At 35.9% G+C, this 24,100-nt stretch overlaps 1 protein-coding gene across 6 annotated transcripts in view; it reads right to left on the reverse strand.

Moving 5' to 3' along the window:
* LOC131150949 (probable leucine-rich repeat receptor-like serine/threonine-protein kinase At3g14840) overlaps positions 1–24,100 on the reverse strand; it is a 110,171-nt gene that overhangs the window by 33,753 nt on the left and 52,318 nt on the right. For all 6 annotated transcript variants that reach the window (XM_058102051.1, XM_058102059.1, XM_058102067.1 and 3 more), the window contains 4 exons: positions 14,554–14,694; positions 14,033–14,151; positions 13,727–13,937; positions 13,386–13,623 (listed from right to left, as the gene is read on the reverse strand). In XM_058102051.1, the coding sequence (XP_057958034.1) occupies positions 13,386–13,623; positions 13,727–13,937; positions 14,033–14,151; positions 14,554–14,694 (709 nt within the window). The remainder of the gene's footprint in view (positions 1–13,385; positions 13,624–13,726; positions 13,938–14,032; positions 14,152–14,553; positions 14,695–24,100) is intronic.

The raw sequence follows: 24,100 nt of genomic DNA on the forward strand, positions 1-24,100 counted from the left end.
GCTTCCCCAACTCTACTATCTCTTGAGGCGCAATCCGACATGGCCCTTTAGCAAGTGGTTTCACTCCTGCTAACAACTAGATCTCATCCTCCACAGTCCGTCGTGAAGGCAAATTGTGAGGCAACTTATCCGACAACACCTCCTTATACTCATCCAACACCGCTTGGATGGTCGTAAGCTCCAGCTCTTGGCCTACTTCTTTGTCTACCACCACCGTGGCTAGACGTGTCTGCTCACCCTTACCCAATCCTTCATTGAGTTGTATGGCTGAAAGGGACTTCCCGTCATCTCCTTTCGTTGCAACGACTTGCAGCATGCATGAGTGATCTCCCATCAGACACAGGGAACTAGCCGAAGGCATCAGCACTGCCCTCGTCCCCCTTAGGAACTTCATTCCTAGAATGACTGGAAAGTCATCCAATGGCACCGCTGTGAAATTCGCATGACCTTCCCACTGTCCAAGCTTCACAGTAACTTGCTTGGCTACTCCCAGAGTAGGCTGGGCTACAGAGTTAACTGCTTTTATGCGTCCTATATCCTTCTCTAAGGATAAGTTGAGTCTCCATGCTTCCAACTGCGAAACAAAATTATGAGTAGCCCCCGTATCCACCATAGCGCGAGTACTCTTCCCATTTATCCTCAAGTCCACAAACATGAACCCTTTTGCTCGTGTAACTTTTGGTGTTTTTCTTGCTTTTCCAATGCGCTCACCAGCCACACTGAACCCACCCTCGGGGCATCATCCTCTTCCCCATCGTCTTCCACTACCTGCTCTGCAATGGAAGCTTGTAAAGCATTGAGTGATGCTTTGTGAGGGCACTCAAAAACTCTATGAGGACCTCGACACAAGAAACACTCAAGTTTACCCTTTCCCTTGGGTGTGTTGAACCCTTGAGACGATGAAACTTCCTTTGAGGTTGATGATTTAGAGTCGGCTCCCCCACTCTTGGGTTTGCCATTCTTGAAAGACTTTCCACTGTTTCCCTCTTCGCCAAACCGTTTGGACGAAGCGGTATCATCACCAGCATAGTCAGTCAAGCGTTCTGCAGCCGCTTGTGCAATTGACAAGTCTTGAACCCTTTGCCTATGAAGTTCAGTTCTTGCCCACGGTTTCATCCCCTCAAGAAAATAGAACAACTTGTCCTTCTCCAACATATCCTGAATATCCAACATTAAAGCAGAAAATTGTTTCACATATTCGTTGATTGACCCCGTATGCTTGAGATCTCTTAGTTTTCTCCTTGCATTACACTCAACATTTTCAGGAAAGAATTGGGCCTTGAGCTCTCTCTTCAAGTCTGCCCAACTATCAATTACACAACTTCCATTTTCAATTTCTCTGTACTTGGTACACCACCACAGTTTGGCATCACCAATCAAGTACATGGTCGCAGTATCCACCTTTGCCTGTTCTGAGGCCATCCTCACAACGCGAAAGTACTGCTACACATCAAACAAGAAGTTCTCTAACTCCTTGGCATCTCAGGCACCCCCATACGTCCTGGGTTCTGGCACCTTGGTCTCACTAACTCCCGAAGTGTTGGAGTTCCTCGTAGCAAGAACCATCACATTCATCTTTGCATCCAAATCTGCCATCCGCGATTGCAAAGTTTCAACTGTGTGGTGAAAGTCCTCTGACAGGTCTCCTATCAAACCTGTTTGATGTTTTTGCGATCCCATCACCTCATCAACAAGTTCTCTTATCTGGGCCACCCCCGCGGCCATAGTATTGGTTGTCGTCTCAACCTGTGCTTCCAGCACACTGATCCTCTCAGCAGTGTTTGGTGCCATGGTCACTTACCAAAGCTTCCAAAATCCCACAATGAAGGTAACTGAATTCTCATAGCAACTGAGCCTTGGCTCTGATACCAAATGTCACGGTCCGACTATTTTCACACCATTGTGAAGGGCCGTGTGGCACTAGCTAAAGCACTTTTGCTTAACTAGCCAGCCTATCGTTTACCAACATTCATCCACGATGCACTTTCATTAACATTCATTCATATAGCAGCGGAGAGTGTGGATTTCAGTGAAACGAATAAGATTATCACAAAGGTTTAGCAAGAACACAAAGCAGCTCTTTTAAAAAACTTTCAGCAGTATAAATCTTAGGTTTTCAATTTGTATGTGTGTCGGGTCTTACCCTAATGTGCAAGAATAATACATATATATAGTGCACAAAGGTTTCTAAATGTTTTCCCCAATTTTTTTGTAAGTTTGAAAACCATTCAATCAAAATTGGAAACAAAAACCAGCGCTGTTAATAGTTTAAACATAAACATCAGTCGACTAGACACAATGGGTGAGTCGCCTGAGCTCTTTTAAAAATAGCGCATATTGAAAGTCAGTATTGGGTTAGTCGACTGATCCGGGTAGGTCAGTTGATTGGTCCGGGTAGGTCAGTCGACTGGTCCGGGTAGGTCAGTCGACTGGTCCGGGTAGGTCAGTCGCCTTTTCCTGTTCTGTTTGTTTAAAAACAAGGTTAGTAGCATATCAGTCGCCTAACCACTTGGCCACTTGATGTTTTTCAAAGTTTGGTTCCAAAATTTGAATGTATAGCTTGGAAAACTTAATTTGGACCTTATGAAAATATTTTCCATGTATAAAAATAGGTCTCTAAGTTCATGATATTTCCTACGAGCTTCAATTATCAATATTGAAATTTGAAGTACTTACATGAGACTTTAACAAGATAAATCTATCTAAGTTCCTAAGTCTTCATGTTGTGAAACTTCCAATATCCTTCTGAGCTTTATTCAGTACTTCATTTATCTTCAAACATACTAATGGGGATCAACATGCCCTACCTATGTCACTTTTAGACATTGTGACACATGGACGAGCTCCAGATGTCCACATTTCCTTTGATGATATGCTAACACATGGACGACCCCCAGATGTCCACATCAGCTCATAATTATTTTGTAGAGGCTTGAAGACTTTTCAGTTTGAGAAAGACCCAAGTAGAGATGCCGAAGCAAGTCTGAGTTCAAGACCCATGTGGGCCCCACACATGGCTCCATTGGGCCCCACATGAATTGGGCCTCCCTTTGACTTTTTTTTTATATTTAATTTGTAATCTTACAAGACAACTTGCTTGCTTGCATGCGCATGTCTTAGTAAGTTGTGTGTGTTGTAAGTTGTGTTAGTATTTATTATGTCTAGAAAGTTGGAGCATTTATTTTGTTAGTGACTTGTAAGAGTAATTAATGTGTCTAGTAAGTTGGTGTCTTTATTATTTGTGTCTCCTATGTTTGTGTGGGAATTGTTAGTTGTTTAATGTCTTTGTCCCCCCATGCTAGCTAAGCTTATTAATGCTTTGTCCCCCCATGCTAGCTTATATATACCCCTTCATTGTAAGAACTATGTAGAGAGAAAAGTATTAATATTGAATTAAAAGGGCATTTCCTTTGCGAAGCTTGTTAAACTTTGTCCAATTCTTGTGATTGTGTAGTGAGAGGCTACGCCGTTCTCCTCAGAGATCAAGTTGTGAGAGACCACAATTCTATCCAGCGACTCCATCCCTATCCCACTTTTACGACTTCCCTCCATCACCCACACGGCCACCACCAAGTTACACCCAAGGCCAACAATCCACCATTCCATTGCAGCATACATATTACATTTCAAAGTTTGCACAAAGGACTTCAGGAGAGTTCTATCTTGTGTAGAATATCATCAAGTCAACCATCATTTTGATTGGTAAATTCAGCATTAATTTGGATCATTACATACTTACAGCAGTTCCACTTCCCTTCCATTACATTGCTGCATTTGTCTCAATGCTTTAAAGCTTGTTCCAAGAAAATTTCTGGCATGGTCTAAGACTTGTGTTGAACAACGTCAAGTCATCCAAACAATTCTCTTGGTAATTTTAGTACTTGTGTTTGAATCCTTGCTATATATTGTAAACCCTTGCTTATATTAAAGCCTTTGCTGGAAATCTGAAATTCCATATTTGATAAGCCCTTTGAATCCATAGATTGTAATATTGATACTTTCTAGTTTAAAATCAATTGTGGGAATATTGCTTGCTAATAATAGAACTTAAATTCTTGAAATTTTGAATAACATATTTGTTGCATATAACTTATCCTTTGTGAAAGAACTCTTGGGACTTATTTCTGAACAGCATCATACACCGTTTAAAAATTCAACATGTGAAATGAAGCTGTAGGACTAGGCCACCCTTACCCATTCTACATCACATACGAACTTGATTTCATAAAAACACTTGAGCCCTGAAACTTAACTCAAACAAACATGTTAAGTATTCTTGATTTGTTATCATCAAAACAAGATTAAGCCTTGTTAGGCCAACACCTCTCGTCTTCCAATGGATCAAGGGTTAATGTCTCTCCTACAGAATCTAATTCCCTTTGGCAAGAAAGGTAATTTGTTTGAATTAGGTCAGCCACAGGCGTAAGCAAGATACCTTTGCCAGAATTAATTAACGCACTGCAGTTTTCAGAATTTATAGCCCCAGATTTTGGATTAGTCACAGGATGAAATAAAGGCTGAGAACAAAAAGAATTATCCATGAAAGTATTAGCAGCCAAAGCTTCCTCATCAAAAAGATTCCTTGAACCTATAAAAACGCTTGAAAAAACCTTACCTGATTGATAAAAAAAAGCGCACCTGTTACAATTCCCTACCTCCTTCAGAAATCTTGCTTTGGATTTTCATTTCAATCTTTGTCCAGACTTGTTTTTAGTTCTTTATCAGCCTCTGAGTTTTCCACATCTTTCGTCCAAGATGAAATTAGACAAAAATCCTTGTACTCCCAAATCTGTTCCAGCAGCAAGTTGTTATCATCTTCATACCAATCTTCCAATTCAATATCAAAATTGGGAAGATCGCACTTTTTTGTATTAGACTCTGAATGCTTCCCATCAAATTCCCTGCCCATCTCTATACTTTATGTTCCTGTATTTTCCACAAATTTCTCTAAGAATCCAGCCTTCTTTGTAAAATCTTCCCTATTTGCATGAAAATATTCTTCTGAAACCTTGATAACTTCACTTCTAGTCTATTGGAAAGAGGGACCAACAACAGATTTCCCTTTCATGTTTTTTAGTACTTTCTAAGATTCCTCTGATTCATTTGTAATTCTTCCATATTATTTGTGATGCATGGAGCCACTTTCACAGGTTTCTCCTCCCTCCTTGTTTTCTCAAGCATATCCAACTCTCCCTTTGATTTCTTTGGCAGCTTCAGCAACCTACGTGATTTTGTCTGTCTCCCCTAAAGGCTATAAACCCAGGCCCCCATCATTCAAAGAAGGCCTCTCAGAGTATCTTCAGTTTTTAGTTAAATTGGGCTTCTATTTTTGCACCCAGACTAAACTTGCTAAGCTAGCTTATTTTTTTCTTTCTTGGGCTTACTGGATATGCAATAAGTCTCTTGTTGAGGGCAATTCCATTGTTGAAACTTCAAGTGCACTTGGCCACTCCACTAGGGGGTTGAGTACATCAACTATCGTGTGCCAAGACGAGTATAACAATCTTGTCAGCACGGTTCAACAACTCCAAACTCAACCTTCTACATTTAACACTACTGTGGCTCCTTTATGTACAGCCAGGCTTCTTGCCTATTCATCCTTTTCACCTAGGTTATTTATTCTGGAGCATCCCCCCATATGCAGGTAGTCCTAACTTATTTCAATCCTTAAAAACCACTACTTTACATTCTAATCTTACTCTTGTTGATGGTTCAGCTACACCAGTTTTTGGTCGAGGAAATATTCTTTCATTTCATTCTATGCCTTTTTCCTTTGTGTACATGTGCTTAAATTTCCTTTGAACTTGTTATTAGTTAATCAATAAACTAAATCTCATAATTGTTCTGTGACCTTCTTTCCTTTTAATTGTGCTATTCAGGATCTTCAGACAAAGAAGAGGATTGCTGGAGGGCTTGAAAAGGACGGCTTATACTATTTTGATGTGGTGCTAATAGATTCAGTTCTTTTCATATAGCATCCTCAATTTCTACTCATAGTGTTTCTTTTGACTAGTGGCATGCTCGTTTGTTCATCCATCCCTTGAAAAACTAAAAGAAGTTTTTCTTGCGTTCAAGTCTCTTTCTCGTTTTGATGTTCTACGTGTTAGTTAGGAAAGAATGCTAGGACATCTTTCCCTTTTAGAATTGAGCCTCGTAGTAAATCATTGTTTTTACTTATTCATTTAGATATTTGGGTTCCATATAGAGTCAAAATTTTAATTACTCATCAATATGTTGTGTCCTTTGTGGATGATGTTTTGCATATGACTTGGATCCATTTGTTGAAAGATAGGTCAGAATTTTTGAATGTATTTACTCAATGCTATTAGGAAAAAAAAAAAAACTCAATTTGGCATTGGTATTCAAATTTTTCAAATTGATAATGCACTTGAATTTGTTCTAAACAAGCTCAAGTCTTTTGCTTGTTCAAAGGGATTATTCATCAAACATCATCTATAGATGCCCCCCAAGCAGAATGGAATAGATGAAAGAAAAAACAAACATTAACTTGACATAGCATGGTCTGGTCTCTACTCCTTTATATGCATATTCCTAAAACCTTTTGGGCTGATGCTCTTCTTATAGTCTATTTTCTGCTCAGCAGGATGCCCTCCAACGTTTTAGGGGAACGAATTCCCATTGTGTATCCAAAAAACTCATGTTCTCTATAGTTCTTTGTTTATGATCCACATACTGAACAAGACAAGTTCTCTCCTCGTGCTATTAAATGTGTCTTTGTTGGATACTCAAGAATTCAGAAAGGTTATAGATGTTATGATCCCCACACTTGTAGGAAATATGTTTCTACAAATGTCACATTTTTTTAGGGGACATCTTATTTTTCTAGTGCAAGGTCTTCCTTGGATGAATCTGTTTTGAGCCCATCAATGATTTATGATCCCCCCTTATATGTTGATCCTCTTGTTCCTACTATTATTCCTCTCCATAAATCTTCTAATCTTCCAAATCCATCAGTTAGTGACCCAAAGAAACAATAGAGAGTTTATGAAGGGCTTGTGAATGATGAGAAGTAAGCACAAACATCACTACCACCATGCAACCAACTCTTCTACCCATTATTATTTCAACTTCTACTTTTGGAGATCCATTCCAATGTGAGTTGGATATGCCCATTGCTTACCAGAAAGGTACTCAATATGTACTCATCAGTCCTAGTTGCTCATTATTGCTAATTATATTTCAATTCTTCACCTTCCTTGTTGGATATGTGGCTCATATTGAGTGGAACGCATGCACTGAGAAAGCATGGTGAAACAAAGAACAAGGAAGGGGGCTGCAGGAAGAAACCGTCAACAGTTGCATCGACAGTTTGCTCTCAATATCAAACTGTCAACGGTTTGCTTGAAACCATCGACAGTAATGTTCGGCGCAGATCACGGATTTTGAATCAAGAGATCAGTAGATTGAGATTTTAGAGGATTTTCCTTCGGGGTATGCATAGGGTTAGCATTTAATCAATATTTGTAACCCTTGATGTAAGCTTAACGTATTGATAGCAAAAATCAGCCACTTGCTCCCGTGGACGTAGGCACATTGCCGAACCACGTAAATTCTTGTGTCATGTGTTTTATTGCTTTTTTAATTACGCTGGTGTGATTGTGTTTCCGTATATTTATCATTGGTTGCTTGCATCACTTGTTCCGGATTTGATTTGTTGATTTCTGCTGCACATTGGCATTCAGCCACTCTGCACAACATTCTTAGCCCTATAAGCTCTTCTGACTTGTCTATTTTTTTTTTTTATCCCTACCTCAAATGTTGAAGCCCTTGCTAACCCTACATGAAAGCATGCAATGGATGTAGAAACGAATGCCTTGCCCACTCGCGGGACGTGGGACCAAGGTTTTATTCAAAGCTCCAAAAGAAAGGAAACTTTGATTTCAATGTCAATTTTGAGTTTGATTTGAAAAATTATGGAAATTAGTTAAATGACAAATTCTTCTATGAAACTTTAGAAATGGTTAATAGACATAATGTAAGTTTTAGAATTAATATATTAAAGTAAAATACATCTATGTTGCATATGAGGTCCAATAGTTATAATATTATATGTGTACTTGATGAATTCATAAAATAATGCGTATATTAAAAATATTCGGGTAATATAAATTAAATTCATAAATCAATTAAATATTATTTATTATAAGATAAAGATAATTTAGACATGCATGGTTAAACAAAATGTTGTTGTAAGCAAGGTCTTAAATTTCGATTTCGACTCAAATTTCGAAATTTCGACGGAAATTTCAATTTCGATTTGAAAAAATAACGGAAACTAGCAATAAAGCATGAAATTATTTGTGAAACTTTAGAAATGGTTAACAAACATAATAATATAAGTTTTAAGACTACTATATTACAAATTAAATACATCTATGTTTTGTATGAAGTGGAAAAGTTGTAAAATAGTATGTGTATCAAACATGCTTGTAAGATAATGTACATTAAACATATTCAGTTAATGCAAATGAAATTCATAATTCATTTAAAAATTATTTATTATACAAATATTGATAATTTAGACATGAATGGTTAAATAAAATATTACAATAAGTTTATTTTTTCATATAATTTCAAAAGCACTTGTGATAATCTTTTGTTTCAATAAAATAAATTAAAAGAGAAATTTCACTTCACTCTTGAATCTCTTGTTTGAATTTCGACAAAATTTCATTGCATATTCAACAAATTTTGCTAAAATTTCAAGGTTTCGATAAATTTCGGATGATTCGTTGAGATTTCGACGGAAATTATGCAAGACGGAAATCGATTGCCATTTCGATTTCAAGGGTGACGGAAATCAGAAATTTCAACAATTTCGTGGAAATTTAAGACCATGGTTGTAAGTTTAATTTTTCATATAATTTCAAAATATTTTCTAATAATCTTTAGTTTCAATAGAAAAAAGATTAATTAAGAGAAAATTTTCACTTTCCATTTAGATCTCACATTGAATTCCAAGGATTTCATCTATAGTTAAAAGTTCAACAAGCTTCACCAAAATTTTGAGTTTTGAATAAATTTAAGATGATTCATTAAAATTTTAATGGAAATTATGGAAGATGGAAATCAACTACCATTTTGATTTCAAGGGTGATGGAAAGTGGAAATTTCAATAGTTTAATGGAAATTTAAGACCACGCATGGCACTTGGTGAATCTTCCTCTTGGTAAGGAGTTGGTTAGGTGTAGTTGATCTACACCATCAAATAAATTCTTGATGCCTCTATAGGTTGTCTTAAGGCTCAATTGATTGGCAAGGGATACACCCAAATATGGTATTAATTATTTTGAGACGTTCCCTCTTGTTGCTCAACTAAATTCTTTTCATGTATTGATATTTTTGAATGGTCCTTAAACCAGTTTGATGCAAAAAATGTCTTTCTGTATGGAGATTTGCACAAAAAGAGGTAAACATAGAGCAACCTCCAGGGTATGTTGTTCAAGGGGAGGATGGTAAAGTATATAGGTTGCATAAGGCCATTCATGGTCTTAAACAGTCTCCTCGGGCCTGGTTTGAGAAGTTTAGTGTAGTGCTCTCTACATTTGGCTTTATCTAATGCTACTCAGATCATTCAACCTTTGTCCATCAAATGAAGACAAGAGTGGTACTTTCTGTAGTTATGTTGAGCAGTGGATTCAAATTAAATTTCAAATCAAAGACTTGGGTACTCTCTGTTACTTTCTCGGTATTAAGTTTGTATAGTGTAGGAAAGGGTTGATTATATTCTAGTGAAAATATACCTTGGACTTGCTAAATGAGATTAATTTTTTGGAAGCTAAACCAGTTGATACTCTCATGGATTCTAACAGAAGTTGCCTAGGAATGTTGGACCGGAATTTGAAGACAAATGTCAAGAAGACAAATGTCAATACAAGCAATTGGCTGGCAAGGTGATCTACTTGAATGCCACTAGACCTGACATATCTTTTGCAGTGAGGGTGGCAAGTAATAAATGAAAAATCCCAAACAACCATATTGGAATGTTGTTTGTAGGATTTTGCACTTATCTTAAAGGCTCTCCTAGCAAATTTTTTATGTATAAATGCAATAAAGACTGAGATCATGAGATACACTTATGCGGATTGGGCTTGGTTTTGTTGATGATCAAAGATCTATTACTAGATATATTTATTTTTTATAAACAAAGAAAATTTATTAGAAAGGGCAGCATGTACAAGAAGAATAGAACAAAAAGGAAAATAGGGAGAATAAAATCCTCCCTTAAGATCAAAAGTAAATAATTACAAATTTCCCATTCTAGGCCAAAAACTGAAATCAAAGCAAGAGAGCCAACCAGTCCCTTTGCATGTCTTCCAAAGATATGTGGCAGAAAAAACCATTTGCTAACATCTACAATGATGAAAGAAAAGTCACTACTCCAAAGTTATTAGACATAGGCTCAAAGCCACTCCTTTGAAAATTCTACCATTTCTTTCCATCCAAACACACCAAATTATAGCCATAATAGAGCATAGCCATAAAACTTTTCTATCCTTTCCTTTACCAAAGCCTCTAAAAGTGATGGAGCAAAATGCCTTCAATGTGGATGGACACACCCCAACTCTCACCAAATATACCAAACAATTTATTGCAAATTAGCCAACGTGTAAGGACAGCAAAGAAACAAATGTGCACAAGTCTATCCACTCCTTGAGCGAAGGACAAAAATATCTGGAGACAGGACTTTATTGGGTCTTCTCTTTTGAAGCAAGTCATTGATATTAATTTTGTCAAGTACTGCAGTCCAAATGAAAGCTTTTATTTTCAAGGGAGCTTTGGCTTTCTGAGTCATTGAATATAAAGCAAATTTTATTCGCAGTAGGGTCACAAGTCAAAAAAGAGAAAAAGGATTTGCTAGAGAACTCCCCGTAAGTGTTTAAGCTCCAAAACCTTTTGTCACTCCCCAGATGATTATGAAAAGAATCAAGCAGCCTAGTCAAGAGAGCCAACTCATTTATCTCTCTCTTGTTAAAATGAGAATTCCAAAAATGCCTTTCTTCTTTAGAAGAAAAAAGTGGAAATATGAGTATCATGGAGATTTGATAAATGAAAAAGACAAGGGAATTTAGTAGACAAAGGAATATCCCCCATCCAATGGTCTTCCCAAAAATGAATTCGCACCCCATTAACCATTGAATACTGGAGCTTAGGATGGAAAAAAATCATAAATCTACGATAAAAACTTCCATGGACTTGAATAAGTAAATATTATTTCCTACTTGAACATCCCACCCATTTTGTAGTATTCCAAGTTTACTTCGTAGGTGCAAAATGTTGCAGTCCTTGTAGTTACCTTAATCCCCTCTACCAACCCTCTATCTACACCTCTCTCAATCATTCTACTCAAGCCATACACCACAATAGTCAAAAGAAAAGGTGAGAGCGAATTACCTTGTCTTAAACCCCTAGATGCATGAGACCAATACTTAGCCTCGCCATTAAAAAGATTAAAAAATGCCACAGAAGATAACAACCCTCTAATCCATACCCTTATCCAAGAAACTCCAACTCACCCTATCATAAGCTTTTTCAAATTCCAATTTCAACACAAGCCCCCCTATTCTTCCTTCAAGCAGCAACCACAACCACCTCATTAGCTATAAGGGAAGCATCTAGGATTTGTCTATTACCTATAAAAGCACTCTGACTAATAGAGGTAGTTTCCTCCAGAACAGTACCTTAGCCAACATCTTATAACACTACTAACCAAATTAATAGGTCTAAAGTCCTTAACCTTAACAGCACCTTCTTTTTTTGGAATATAGGTGATAAATTAGAGTTCATACTCCTCCACACAACTCCATTATCAAAGAACGTAATAAAAGCTTTAAGAATGCCACCCTTCAAAACCTCCCAACTATCCTGGAAAAAGACCATTGTAAAAAAACCATCTGGTCTAGGAGCCTTCTCTCTATCCATCTCAAAAATCAATCTTTTGATCTCTTCATCAAAAGGTCTCTCTAACCATGCAGCCTTATCAGCTGAAATAGGGAACCAACTCGACTGCTCTACCACGATTCTTCCCTCATCTTCCTCATGAAAGATATTCCTATAAAAATCTGTAATCAAACTCAATACGCGCAGGTTCCTGAATAATCTCTCCCTTATTACCAACAAGTTTCTTAATAATCTCTCCTCTATTATCTTCAATTTCTTTAACAAGATTCCTTCTTTTCCTCAGGTCTACTACTGGTTATTGCACATTTGCGGGAGATAATCTGCAAGATCTAGCGCTGAAGTAGAATGCCGAGCTCTGGCTCATACAATGAGTGAGATTATGTGGTTGAAGTCTCTTCTGTCAAAGATGGGATTCTTAATAGCTAAACCAATAGATATGTTTTGTGATAATCAAACTACCATTTATATTGCTAGCAGTTCGTATTGCATGAGAGGACAAAGCAAATTGAAGTTGGCTGCCATTTTTTGAGGAATTGTGTTTTGAAGAAGGTAGTGAGGGCTCCGTTTGTAAAATCAATGATGTTTTTTCACAAAGCCTTTATTTAAGCTCACCTTGTCTAATGATTGATACAAGTTGGGTTTAGGTGATATTTATACACCTCCAGCTTGAGAGGGGGATGTTAGAAGAAAATATATTATTATAGTAATTAGGTTGCATGAGTGGGGTTTTTTTTTTTTTTTTTAACTTTTGTTCTTATTAATATATAAGAGGCAGGCCTGGAGCTGTACATAAGGTTCCAGGAAAAATGCAGATTGCTTTTTTCTTCTTCTTTTCTTCTCCAACCATAAATGCCGTATTTTCTTCTTTGATTCTTCTACTATTTCTGATTTACAACAATTTTATTAGTGTTATACACCCATTTGAGTTTGACCTTTTTGCCGGGTCACATATGAGAGTGATCACATGAGAAGAAAAGCATTGGATTGTTTGAGAGACATTGACCCACCACCTAATAGCTTACGTTGCTAAGTCGGTAATCTAACAAAGCCAATTCTTGAATGTCAACAAGTAAGACTTCTATTTAGGAGTCCTAAGAACCCAAACACTGTATAAGGAAACTCAAATTTCCCATCTTACACCTGGTTTTTATATGGTGATTCCTATATGGCATTCAACCCAAAGATATTGATTCAGAATGGGAAATTAAACAAGGAAAAAGGATTTTTATTATCACAAAAATTTTATGAAACATCAAGATTTGGTTTAGCTCTATACTAACTAATGCAAGCAATGTCCTTCAACTTCCTACGCTTTATTTTTATATTTCTCCCAATAAAAAATAAATAAAAAAGCTAATTGACATACAATGTGTGCGTGTGAGACAGAGAGAGAGAGAGAGGGAGAGGGGGGGGGAGGGAGAAGAAAGAGTGCATTGACAAGGTATTAGACCATAGAAACTCACTAAGTTCCAGCGATATGGGTACTCATGTGGGTATTACCCTCTTCATCAAGCTTCGCCAAACCAAAGTCAGATATCTTAGGGTTAAGATGTTTATCAAGAAGCACATTAGTGGCTTTGATATCTCTGTGAACTATTTTCAGTGTTGATTCTTCATGGAGGTATGCCAAACCTCTTGCTATACCAACACAGATCTTCTGCCTTGTAGGCCAGTCCAATTTCAACTGGCTTGGAGTTGGGCCTTCAAATTATTAAAACAACTAAAGATTAATATTAATCAATGAAATTTGGGATTCAATGCGTTCATATTCAAATTCCAAAAGCAGATCACATCCGAAATTTACCAAACAAAGCACGAGCAAGGCTGTTATTTTCCATGTACTCGTATACCAGCAGCAATTGATTTCCTTCAATACAACAGCCATAGAGCTTCACTAGATGAGGATGTTGTAGTGCAGAAATCATCCCTATCTCATTTACAAATTCACGATTCCCTTGCTTTGACTTGGAAGATAGCTGCTTCACTGCAATTATGGTTCCATCTGATAGAAGACCCTGGATATATGTTCTCAAATCAGAAGTTTTATTTGAAAAGTTGTGGCATAGATTAATGCAATGCATCATAGAAAAGTAATTCCTGTGTTCACTACCTTGTAAACAGAGCCAAAACCTCCTTCTCCGATTTTGTTAGCATCATCAAAGTTGTTTGTTGCAATTTTAATTTGCCTCAAGGTAAGTGAACCAGTTTGTAGGTCTAGACCTTTTAAATCTGTGGAAGATGCTGTGTCAGATGGTGTGTATGAAATAAAAAAAGCCTCCTGATTCCTAAAATTTTGAGATTCATATTAACAGGTAGCGACGATGTCCTCATCACCTAAGAAATCAGTTAGTCACTTGACATAGACAATCACAATGACTGACCAACCCAGCTTGGATTGCCTGCAAACTGAGCCATCGTTGCAGCATCAAGGTCAAACAATTTAGACCTCCTAAACATTTTTGGGCACAACGTTTGCTCTATTGGTGTATTGGATGCATGAGTTTGTGCATATGGTTACACATATCTCATAAGGATAGGGGAAAATTTTGGGGAAAGCAGGGATAAACATTTGGTTCTTGCTTTTACTAGTATAATTATCATTATTAGCAGTTGCAATTAGCTAGCAAGTACCTTGGTACATCATATCTTTGAGTCCTGGGCAGCTTTGCAGCCACACAATACTTAGAACAAAGAAGATGAGAAATGTTCCAGCTGTAACCAATCCAGTCACCACAGCAACATTTCTACTTCCATCATCTGGAGGCACAAAATCTGCATGAAACTAAATAGTTATGGAACAGATATGCTGATGAGACAACATTGTTTAAGTGATTGATGTGAATGCATCAATCATCTAAGGCGCTCTTAGCTAGAAACAGTAAATAACTAACTCACTCCTCCTCATAGGTGTGCTACTAGACCTGTGTTTCAAATGCCCAAACCATCTAAGGCGCCCTTCGCTTATTTTATCTTCGACCATTGCTATGCCTTGATTATTGTGCATATGCTCATTCCTTAATTTATCTTTTAATGTTATACCACTCATCCACATTAACATTCGCATTTCAGAAACTTTAACTTTTTGTGCATGTGTTTCTTAGTTGCCCAATATTCTAAACCATCAAACATACCTGGGCTTATAGCCATCTTATTAAACTTTTCTTTTAATTTTAAGGGTATTCTATGATCACACAACACACTTAACGCACTCCTGCATTTTACCCAACCCACTCTCATTCTATGTATACATCCACTTCAATTTCCCCTTCTTCTTGTATAATAGATCCAAGAAATCAAAATCCATAAGTGTTATTAATTTTTTGATTATCAAGTTTAATCTTCTCTTCACTACACCTTCTTACATTCCTGAAATTACATTTCATATATTTTGTCTTATTCCTACTTATCCTAAAATTTTTGGACTTTGAAGTAGTTCTCCAAAGTTCTAAAGTGGACAAAATAAAAGACAACCAATTTTTTTCTTAACTAGGAGGAGATTGTTTGTCATGTAGGATTGCAAAGTTATCCTAGGTAAATGTTTGACTACATAGTATAGAGTTTTAGGGTTAGATATATGTACTAAAAAATGGAAGAGAAAGAGTAACATAAATTAATGCAAGAGAACTAGTGGTGGAATATGAATGGAGAAAATTTTCAAATTTAAAGATAAAATGATCAAATAGGGTGATTGGACAATAGGGCACTTTGTGGAGCAAGATCAAGCTCTTTTAAAAAGATAGCAAAAGATTCAGGTAAATCTAGAGGAAGATTCTCGGCTAGTAAAGAAAGTTGGTGGTAGAATCAAGAAGGCAAAAAGTCATAGAGACAAAAAAAAAAAAAAAATGGTATAAAACATGGTAAAATTGTAAAAACATAGAAAACTTAGAAAAGTAATGCAAGAAAAGATGCAAAAAAGGGCCATTAGTTCCAGGCTGTTTGGTATCACTGTAAAAAATTATAAAAACCCAAACTAGAAACGAAAACCAAAAACTAGAAATGGAAACTAAATACTAGAAACTCGCAACATGTATGGTTAATATTTGTAAAGATAAAAAAAATTAAATACTTAAAAAAAATGCTCATTTTCATCTTTAAATCAAATAATATTATAAAAATATGATTAAACTAATAAAATTGCAAAATATATATATATATATATATATATACATATATTTTGATAACAAAAGAAGATATCATTAAAAGAAAGAGAATTTACAAGAGGGAGAATGAGAAATCTCCCGAGACAAGCTGAGAGACTAAACAAAAACATAAAAAAAATGCCCAAGAAAAAATCATCTAGTCAACATGTTCCTTCAATCTCTTTGTAGCTCTTGAAAACTCGCCTCTTTAAAAAATCCATATCCGACACACCACAAAGAGGCCAAATATTTTATATTTTCCAAAACCAACATCTGATTTAATTTTTTCCCAGCAAATATCCGAGTATTACGTTCCATCCATAAACCCCATAATACTGAGAACAAGACAAACTTCGATAAAGTTGCCCTGTCCTTTCTTCTACCAAAACTTGCGAAGGATATTTCTAAAAGGTCTTCCAACAAGGGAGGACAAAGCCAACTTTCTCCCATAACGCCAAAAAGCATATTCCAAATACATGAGCAAATTTACAATGCAAAAGAAGGTGAAAAGTTGTCTCAAAGTTCTTGTAACAAAGCACACATTCATTTTACATAATTATTAAAATATATATATGAGTTCTCCAAGCAAAATATATATATATATATATATAATAATATAATCAAAATAAAAGTAAATGTAATACTTTTACTTATACTTAATCGCTATATTTTCAAATTTTTCTTTACAATAACAATCTTATTGTACATGACAATTGAAAAACAGTATATTTTGTAATTAGCTTTTAATATTTTTGAAATTTATGCATATTTTCATTTTAATTATATTTAATATCATATGATCATGTTATTTTTATTTTAATTAAAAAATGTGTATAAAATGAATAATTTAATCTAAAAAAAAAACTATTTTTAGATATAAAAATTTTTTACAACAGGTTGTCAAAACAGCTGTGAACCATAAATTCTGCTTTTCAATTTTTTCGCAAATATTCGAAAACCAAGAACAGGGAAAGAAAACTAGCAATAGGGACAGAAAACTTGCAACATAAACAAATGCCCTATTATAATCTATTTCTTCACTGTGTAGAAAAAAATATATAAAATATAAAATAGAAAATAGAAAACAACAACAACACCAAATAGGCCCAAAGCTAATCATAGAGCTAGTGATAGTTTATATGCTAGACTAGATACAAAGAAGGGGAAAGAAACATACAAACTTGCTAGAACTAGAGAAAGAAAGTAGAAAGATTTAGGTAATGCAAAATTTATAAAGAGTGAGGATGATAATGGCCTAATTAAAAAAGAAGACATAAAAGAGAGGTGTCGAAGCAACTTTTTTTAAAGTTGTTTAATGAAAACCAAATTGAAAGCTTAAACTTAGAAGTGAAAAATAAGGAAAAGGTTAAGAATTTGAGATTTATGCACAAAATTAGAGTCAATGAAGTTAAGATGACTTTAAAGACAATAAAAAGTGGAAAATCTATAGGACCAAATAACATCCTAATAGGAAATGTCTAGTAGATAATGGAAGCATATGGTTAACTATTTATTCAATATAATTATAAAAAATAATAAAATGCCAGATGAATGGAGAAAAAACAAATTAATACTGATATACAAAAACAAAGGTGATATTCAAAATTGTAATACCTAATAAGTATCGTGAAAATAACACTCTCGAAGAATCAATTTGGTTTTATGACAAAGAGATTGACTGCAGAAGCTATTTATCTTTTAAGAAGATTAATGGAAAAAATCTAGGGTAAATAAAAGATACTTGCATATGGTTTTTATTGACCTAGAGAAAGACTATGATAGGATTCGTACAGAAGTTCTATAGTGGCTTTTAGAGAAGAAGGGAGTATAAATCAGGTATACTAATTCATTAAGGATATGTATGATAAAGAAAGGACTAACATTAGGGCTGCACGTGGAGAGTATAGATAATTTCCAATCACAGTTGGTGCATAACGAGGTTCTACTTTCAGCCTTTATCTTTTCGCTCTAGTGATTGATGAACTCACTAGGAGTGTCCAAAAACAAGATATCATGGTGTATGTTGTTTGTAGATATTAGATAATATTGCTTTGCTTAATGAAAGTATAAGTGGGTAGAATTTAAGTTAGAATTATGGAGAGAAGCTTTAGAGTCTAGAGGTTTTAGGATGAGAACATATAAGACTGAATATATGAAATGTAATTTGAACCATGGTAGGAGGAATATTGGAGAAAATATTAAAGTAGATGGTCAAGAAATTAAGAGCACTAGGAGATTTAGATACCTAAGGTCTATTATGGAAGCGGAAGAAGAAATCGGACGGGATGTAATACATAGAATTAAAGCATTTTGGGTAAAATGGAAGGCTGCTTCGAGCGTGCTATATGATCGTAAAATACCGTTAAAATTAAGAGGAAAGTTCAATAGAACAACTATAAGACCTACCATACTATATAGATTAAATGTTGGGCAAATAAGAAACAAAATATCCGAAAAGTAAAAGTTGTTGAAACACGAATGCTAAGGTGGATGAGTGGTATAATATTAAAGGATATATAAGGAATGAACATATTCACAATGGCTTAGGTATAGTACCAGTAGAAGATTGGTAATGGAGGGAAGGGTTAGATGGTTTGGGCCTCTCAAACGTAGGCCAAATAGTACACCAATGAGCACGGTCATAAAATTTCCATGAAATTGTCAAAGTTTCCACTTTCCATCACCCTAAAAAATGGTAGTTGATTTTTGTCTTGCAAAATCTCTGTAGAAATTTAATGAATTATCAAAAACTTATCCAAATCTAAAAAATTTAGCAAAACTAGTTGAAATTTAAACTACAGAATGAAATTTACTTGGAATTGAAATGAGCGATTTGAATGTAAATTGTAAAGTGAAATCTCTCGTAATTTATCTTTTATTTTTTAATTGAAACCAAGGATTATTACGAGTTCTCTTAAAACTATATGAAAAATTAAACTTAGATATTAGCTACAGGATTTTATTAATCATTTATGTTTAATAGAGCACTTTAATAACCAATCCTCTACATATAACTCAATTTGGAATTATTCATCAGTCATCTTGTGCCCACTCTCCTTAAAAAAAAGGAATTGTAGAGAGGAAAATAAGACATATCCTTGACATTACTTTATCAAATGCATATTCCTAAAGTGCTTTGAAGTGTAGTACTTGTTAGGGATTTATACTAAAAGACATGCTTTATGTAATTGGTTTTAGTATTTATTAGTAACTTCAATTATTCCATTTTAATGAGAATCTTCGTGAGCAATGTTTGCCTGACATTATTTATTTAATGATTATGCATATGTGTCTTTTATTCTATATAGTAGGTGATCTAGTGTGTAGTGTAGGGCTTATACACAGAAGATTAGATCATCAGTTCTTATAGAATATAAGTTTATTGTTCACAGTCTTAAATGAAATTGGATACACCATTGGCAGGACTGTAGCACAAGGTTTTAATAGGTCTGTCTTGACTATTGAGAATGGTATAGTTCCAACTCCTTGTGCTAGTACACTTTGTGTATATTGAACAGGACCATCTTGGAGTAATTGTTTTTATACTGACTATATAAAACAATTAATACCTCATGGTTATTATGAGTGCTTAATGCTTTTAATCCTGATATGATTATTGGACATGTGCATATAGTGTTTATTACTTTGACTCATAGAAAAGAGATTCCATATGGATCAATAAACTCAGTGAGTTGGGTGATGACGTTATGTGTATGGTGAACATTAATTATTGATGGAATCCACGTCTCGGTATCGGGATTGATGATAACCCTTGAGGAAGCTTATAATTTTTTATTATGTCAAACCCTGCAGGTGGATTTTGAATCCGGCACATCAAATAAGTTAAGTGGAAGGTCTTAGGGAATTAATATGTCAATTAAATAAATTGTGAGTAATTTAATTTAATAGACGGGTATCTGTAATCTTTATGCGGGGAGATAAATTAGCATTTAATAATAGGAGCTCGAAATTCAATTTCGAATATGACAGGGAGTACAGTTATAATTTTTTAGTGGTATGAATTATAATTAACGTAATTAAGGATGAATTTGGGTCAGATTAGGAATTCTTAATTACGTGGGAAGCCCTAGTCATATTTGCCCATAGGTCCCTGCTATAGCCTATATACACGTGCTCCACTCAGCAGCTAGGGTTAGACGAGCAAACTCTCACAGAGGTAGAAGTTTTCGTGAGAGAAGAAAACTCTAGCAGCCACCTATAAGCCCACTCTCTCAGGAGCAAGGCGTGTTCAAAGAATACAGTAGAAGATTCCTAGTCGTCTTCAAGAGCTCGTTTTCGTACTTGCAAATTCGAGATCAAACCAAACAGATCTCGCAGATATAATCCTAGTCACGTAACTAGGGCTTGCATGATCAGATTAATTTTTTTTTGTTATCCGTATGCACTACAGCCGGATCTTAGGGCTATTATGCAAGTCTCTTCAATTGGCATCAAAGCCTCAGTTGATACTGTATACGAATAATAATACCATGTTCTTTGAAAATCGAACCAATGCATGCTAAGGGTAGAATGTGTGTATGCACTAACCTCTGTTTTGTAGCGTTCTGTCCGGCAATTATGGTCACACGAATGTATGTTTTGTGATTGCGATTGTTTATTACAAGATTTGTAGCATGTGAACTCCAGTTATGGAGGCATAGGATTTTGTAATCTGATGCAGCTTCATCCGAGAGGGAGGCACAGTTGCGGCGTGTGAATAGTGGTTGATGTCGAAAATTGAAAAGAGTTATGTATTGATCTGAACATTACATGTGAATACATACAACAATCCTAGAATTCCTAAAAAGTAAATTAATAAATCAAATCCCATGATTTATGGGACACCCTAACAGAATAGGAAACTTAGTTGTATAGGCCTAATTCTAAGGATACAATATGTTATTAAAAGAATATCCTAAAATAGCTAACTAATTATACACGGTTTTCCCACACTCCCCCTCAAATTGGTGAATAGGTATTCTCCTTTCCTAGCTTGGAAACAATAGTTTGGAAAACAGAGCTACTCAACCCTTTGGTAAGGACATCAGCAAGTTTACCATGTGTAGACACGTAAGGTGTACAAATCAATCCACTCTCCAACTTTTCTTTGATAAAGTGTCTGTCAACTTCAATGTGCTTCATTCGGTCATGTTGTACTGGGTTATGAGCTATGCTGATTGCAGATTTGTTGTCACAATAAAGTCTCATAGGGCCATCCCACTTAATTTTCAAATCTTCAAGGATGATCTTCGACCAAAGTAGTTCACACGCACCTTGAGCCATTGCCCCAAATTCAGCCTCTGCACTCGACCGAGCTACCACACTTTGTTTTTTACTTCTCCATGTCACAAGATTCCCACCGAGAAAGGTGCAATATCCTGAGGTTGATTTTCTATCAACAATTGATCCAACATAATCAGCATCAGTGTATGCCTCAAGTACCAATCCTCCATTTCTTCTAAACATGATACCTTTCCCTGGTGTTCCCTTGAGATACTGTAGTACTCTATGGGCTGCTTGTAAATGAATTTCCTTCAGGCTATGCATAAACTGACAATCACACTCACTGCATATGCTATATCTAGTCGTGTGTGAGACAAATAAATGAGTCTTCCTACTAGACGTTGATACATTTCTCTATCTACTGTGACATCCTCCTAAGCTTTTCCAAGTTTAAGATTAGAATCCATGGGAGTACTTGCTGGTTTGCATGCTGTCTTGCCAGTTTCCTTGAGAAGATCTATGACATACTTCTGTTGAGAGATAAAAATTCCCTGCCTAGAGTGAGCAACCTCAATCCCGAGAAAATACTTCAGTCTCCCTAACGCTTTAATCTCAAACTCTTTAGCCAAATATTGACTCAAGACCTGTTTCTCCTTAGCATCATCTCCTGTTACTATTATGTCATCAACATACATTAGAAGGACTGTAACTCCCCCTAAAGGAGAGTGTTTAATGAACAATGTGTGATGCCCTTGACTCTGTTTGTATCCCATAGCCAACATAACTCTTGCAAATCTCCCAAACCATGCTCGTGATGATTGCTTAAGGCCATACAGTGCCTTTTTCAATTTACACATAGTGTGAACAGCCAAATTCTTCCTATATCCCGGTGGAACCTGCATATAAATCTCTTCCACTAGTTCCCCATGTAAGAAAGCATTCTTGACATCAAATTGTTGCAACTCCCAACCATAATTAGCTGCTAGTGATAATAATACTCTAACCGTGTTCATCTTTGCAACAGGAGCAAAGGTCTCTAAATAATCAATCTCATAGGTTTAAGTATACCCCTTGGCTACCAACGCACCTTGTATCTCTTAATCGACCCATCTGCCCTATACTTCACCATATATACCCACTTACAGCCCACTGGTTTCTCTCCTGTCAGTAACTTTACCAACTCCCAAGTATTGTTCTTTTCCAACGCCTCCATCTCCACATTCATAGCTTGTCTCCATTTTCCATTGGACAAAGCCTCAGATAATGTGGTACGAATGGTGATGGTATTTAGGCTTACAAGAAAGGTTCTATGGGATGGTGAAAAATTCTTAAACGACAAAAAATGTGCAAGAGGGTACAATGGTTGCTTTGTGCATTTTCGAGTTCCTTTCCTAATGGCAATTGGAAGGTCCTGGTCATCATTATCAACATAAGATTCAGTTTCATCTTGCAATGGATGGTTAACAATTGTTACCTCATTCAAACGATCTGAGTTGGACTCTTGGACCTGCATTGGTTCAGGAACGGCCATCTTCCTTCTTGTGAACACCTTGCCAAATATGGCATTTCTAGGAGTAGAATCATTCTTTTCTTTGGGTTCATTTGGTGTTTCAGGCATAGGTTCAGAAGAACTCTCAGGTACATGGTTGGAACAAGATAAACAAGGAGGTACAGATATAGGGTTCGAGGTTTTAGACATAGGAATTGATGGCAAATCAAGCAAAAAATCTTCCTTATCTTCCCTAGTTGAATTCTCCCCCTGAAGATAAGGATTAGTGAAATAAGACTCTTGTTCATTGAACATAACATCCACCGAGACATAGAATTTCTTTAACGGAGGGTGGTAACACTTATATCCTTTTTTAGTCGAAGAATAGCCCACAAAGACACATTTTAGAGCCCTCAGATCTAATTTCTTCCTGTTGTGACTATGAACATGGACAAATGACACACCCAAAAATCCTAGGAATAAGGTTGTTTGTAGTGGTTAGGTTTGGGTAGAATGTGAAAAGTATGTCCATAGGACTCTTGAAACCCAAGACTCTTGAAGGCAAACGATTTATCATATGAGTGGCTATCAGAATTGCTTCCCCCCAAAAAACCTTAAACACATTTTTTTGAAACAACAAAGCTCTAGTTTTTCAAGGAGATGGCCATTTTTCCTCTCTACTACCATGTTTTGTTGTGGGGTATTGACACAAGATGACTCATGTACTATTCCTTCTGTCTGAAAATATGGGGTAAGAATTTGATTGAAATAGTCCCTGACATTATCTGACCTAAACATTTTGATATTGACCCCAAATTGGTTTTTGATCATGGAATAGAAATTTGGGAACACAATACTAACATCGGACTTATGTTTAAGCAGGAAAATCTAGGTAACACGAGTGCAATCATCAATGAAAGAAACAAACCATCTTTCCCCAGAAACATTAGAAACAGTAGATGGACCCCAAATATCACTGTGAATAAGATAGAAAGGAATTGAGCTTCTTTTGTAACTAATTGGAAAAGGTACACGCTTGTGTTTAGCAAGTTCACATACCTCACACTGAAAGTTTTCAACATCTAAATCCTTAAACAAGGAAGGAAACATAACTTTAATAACCCTAAACGATGGATGTCCAAGTTGGCAATGATGAAGTAAAATTTTTTCTTTATTGGATAAGACAAAATCTGACATAAAGGAAGAAGATAATCTGTCCTTGGTCATGTGCAACTAACTTGGTGTTTCAAGATAGTAGAGGCTATTCCTTTCCCTAGCACGTCCAATCATCTTCCCTGAATCCTTGTCTTGAAATATACAATTACTA

This window comes from Malania oleifera, chromosome 1 (assembly GCF_029873635.1).
Source record: "Malania oleifera isolate guangnan ecotype guangnan chromosome 1, ASM2987363v1, whole genome shotgun sequence".
NCBI classification, from domain to species: domain Eukaryota; kingdom Viridiplantae; phylum Streptophyta; class Magnoliopsida; order Santalales; family Ximeniaceae; genus Malania; species Malania oleifera.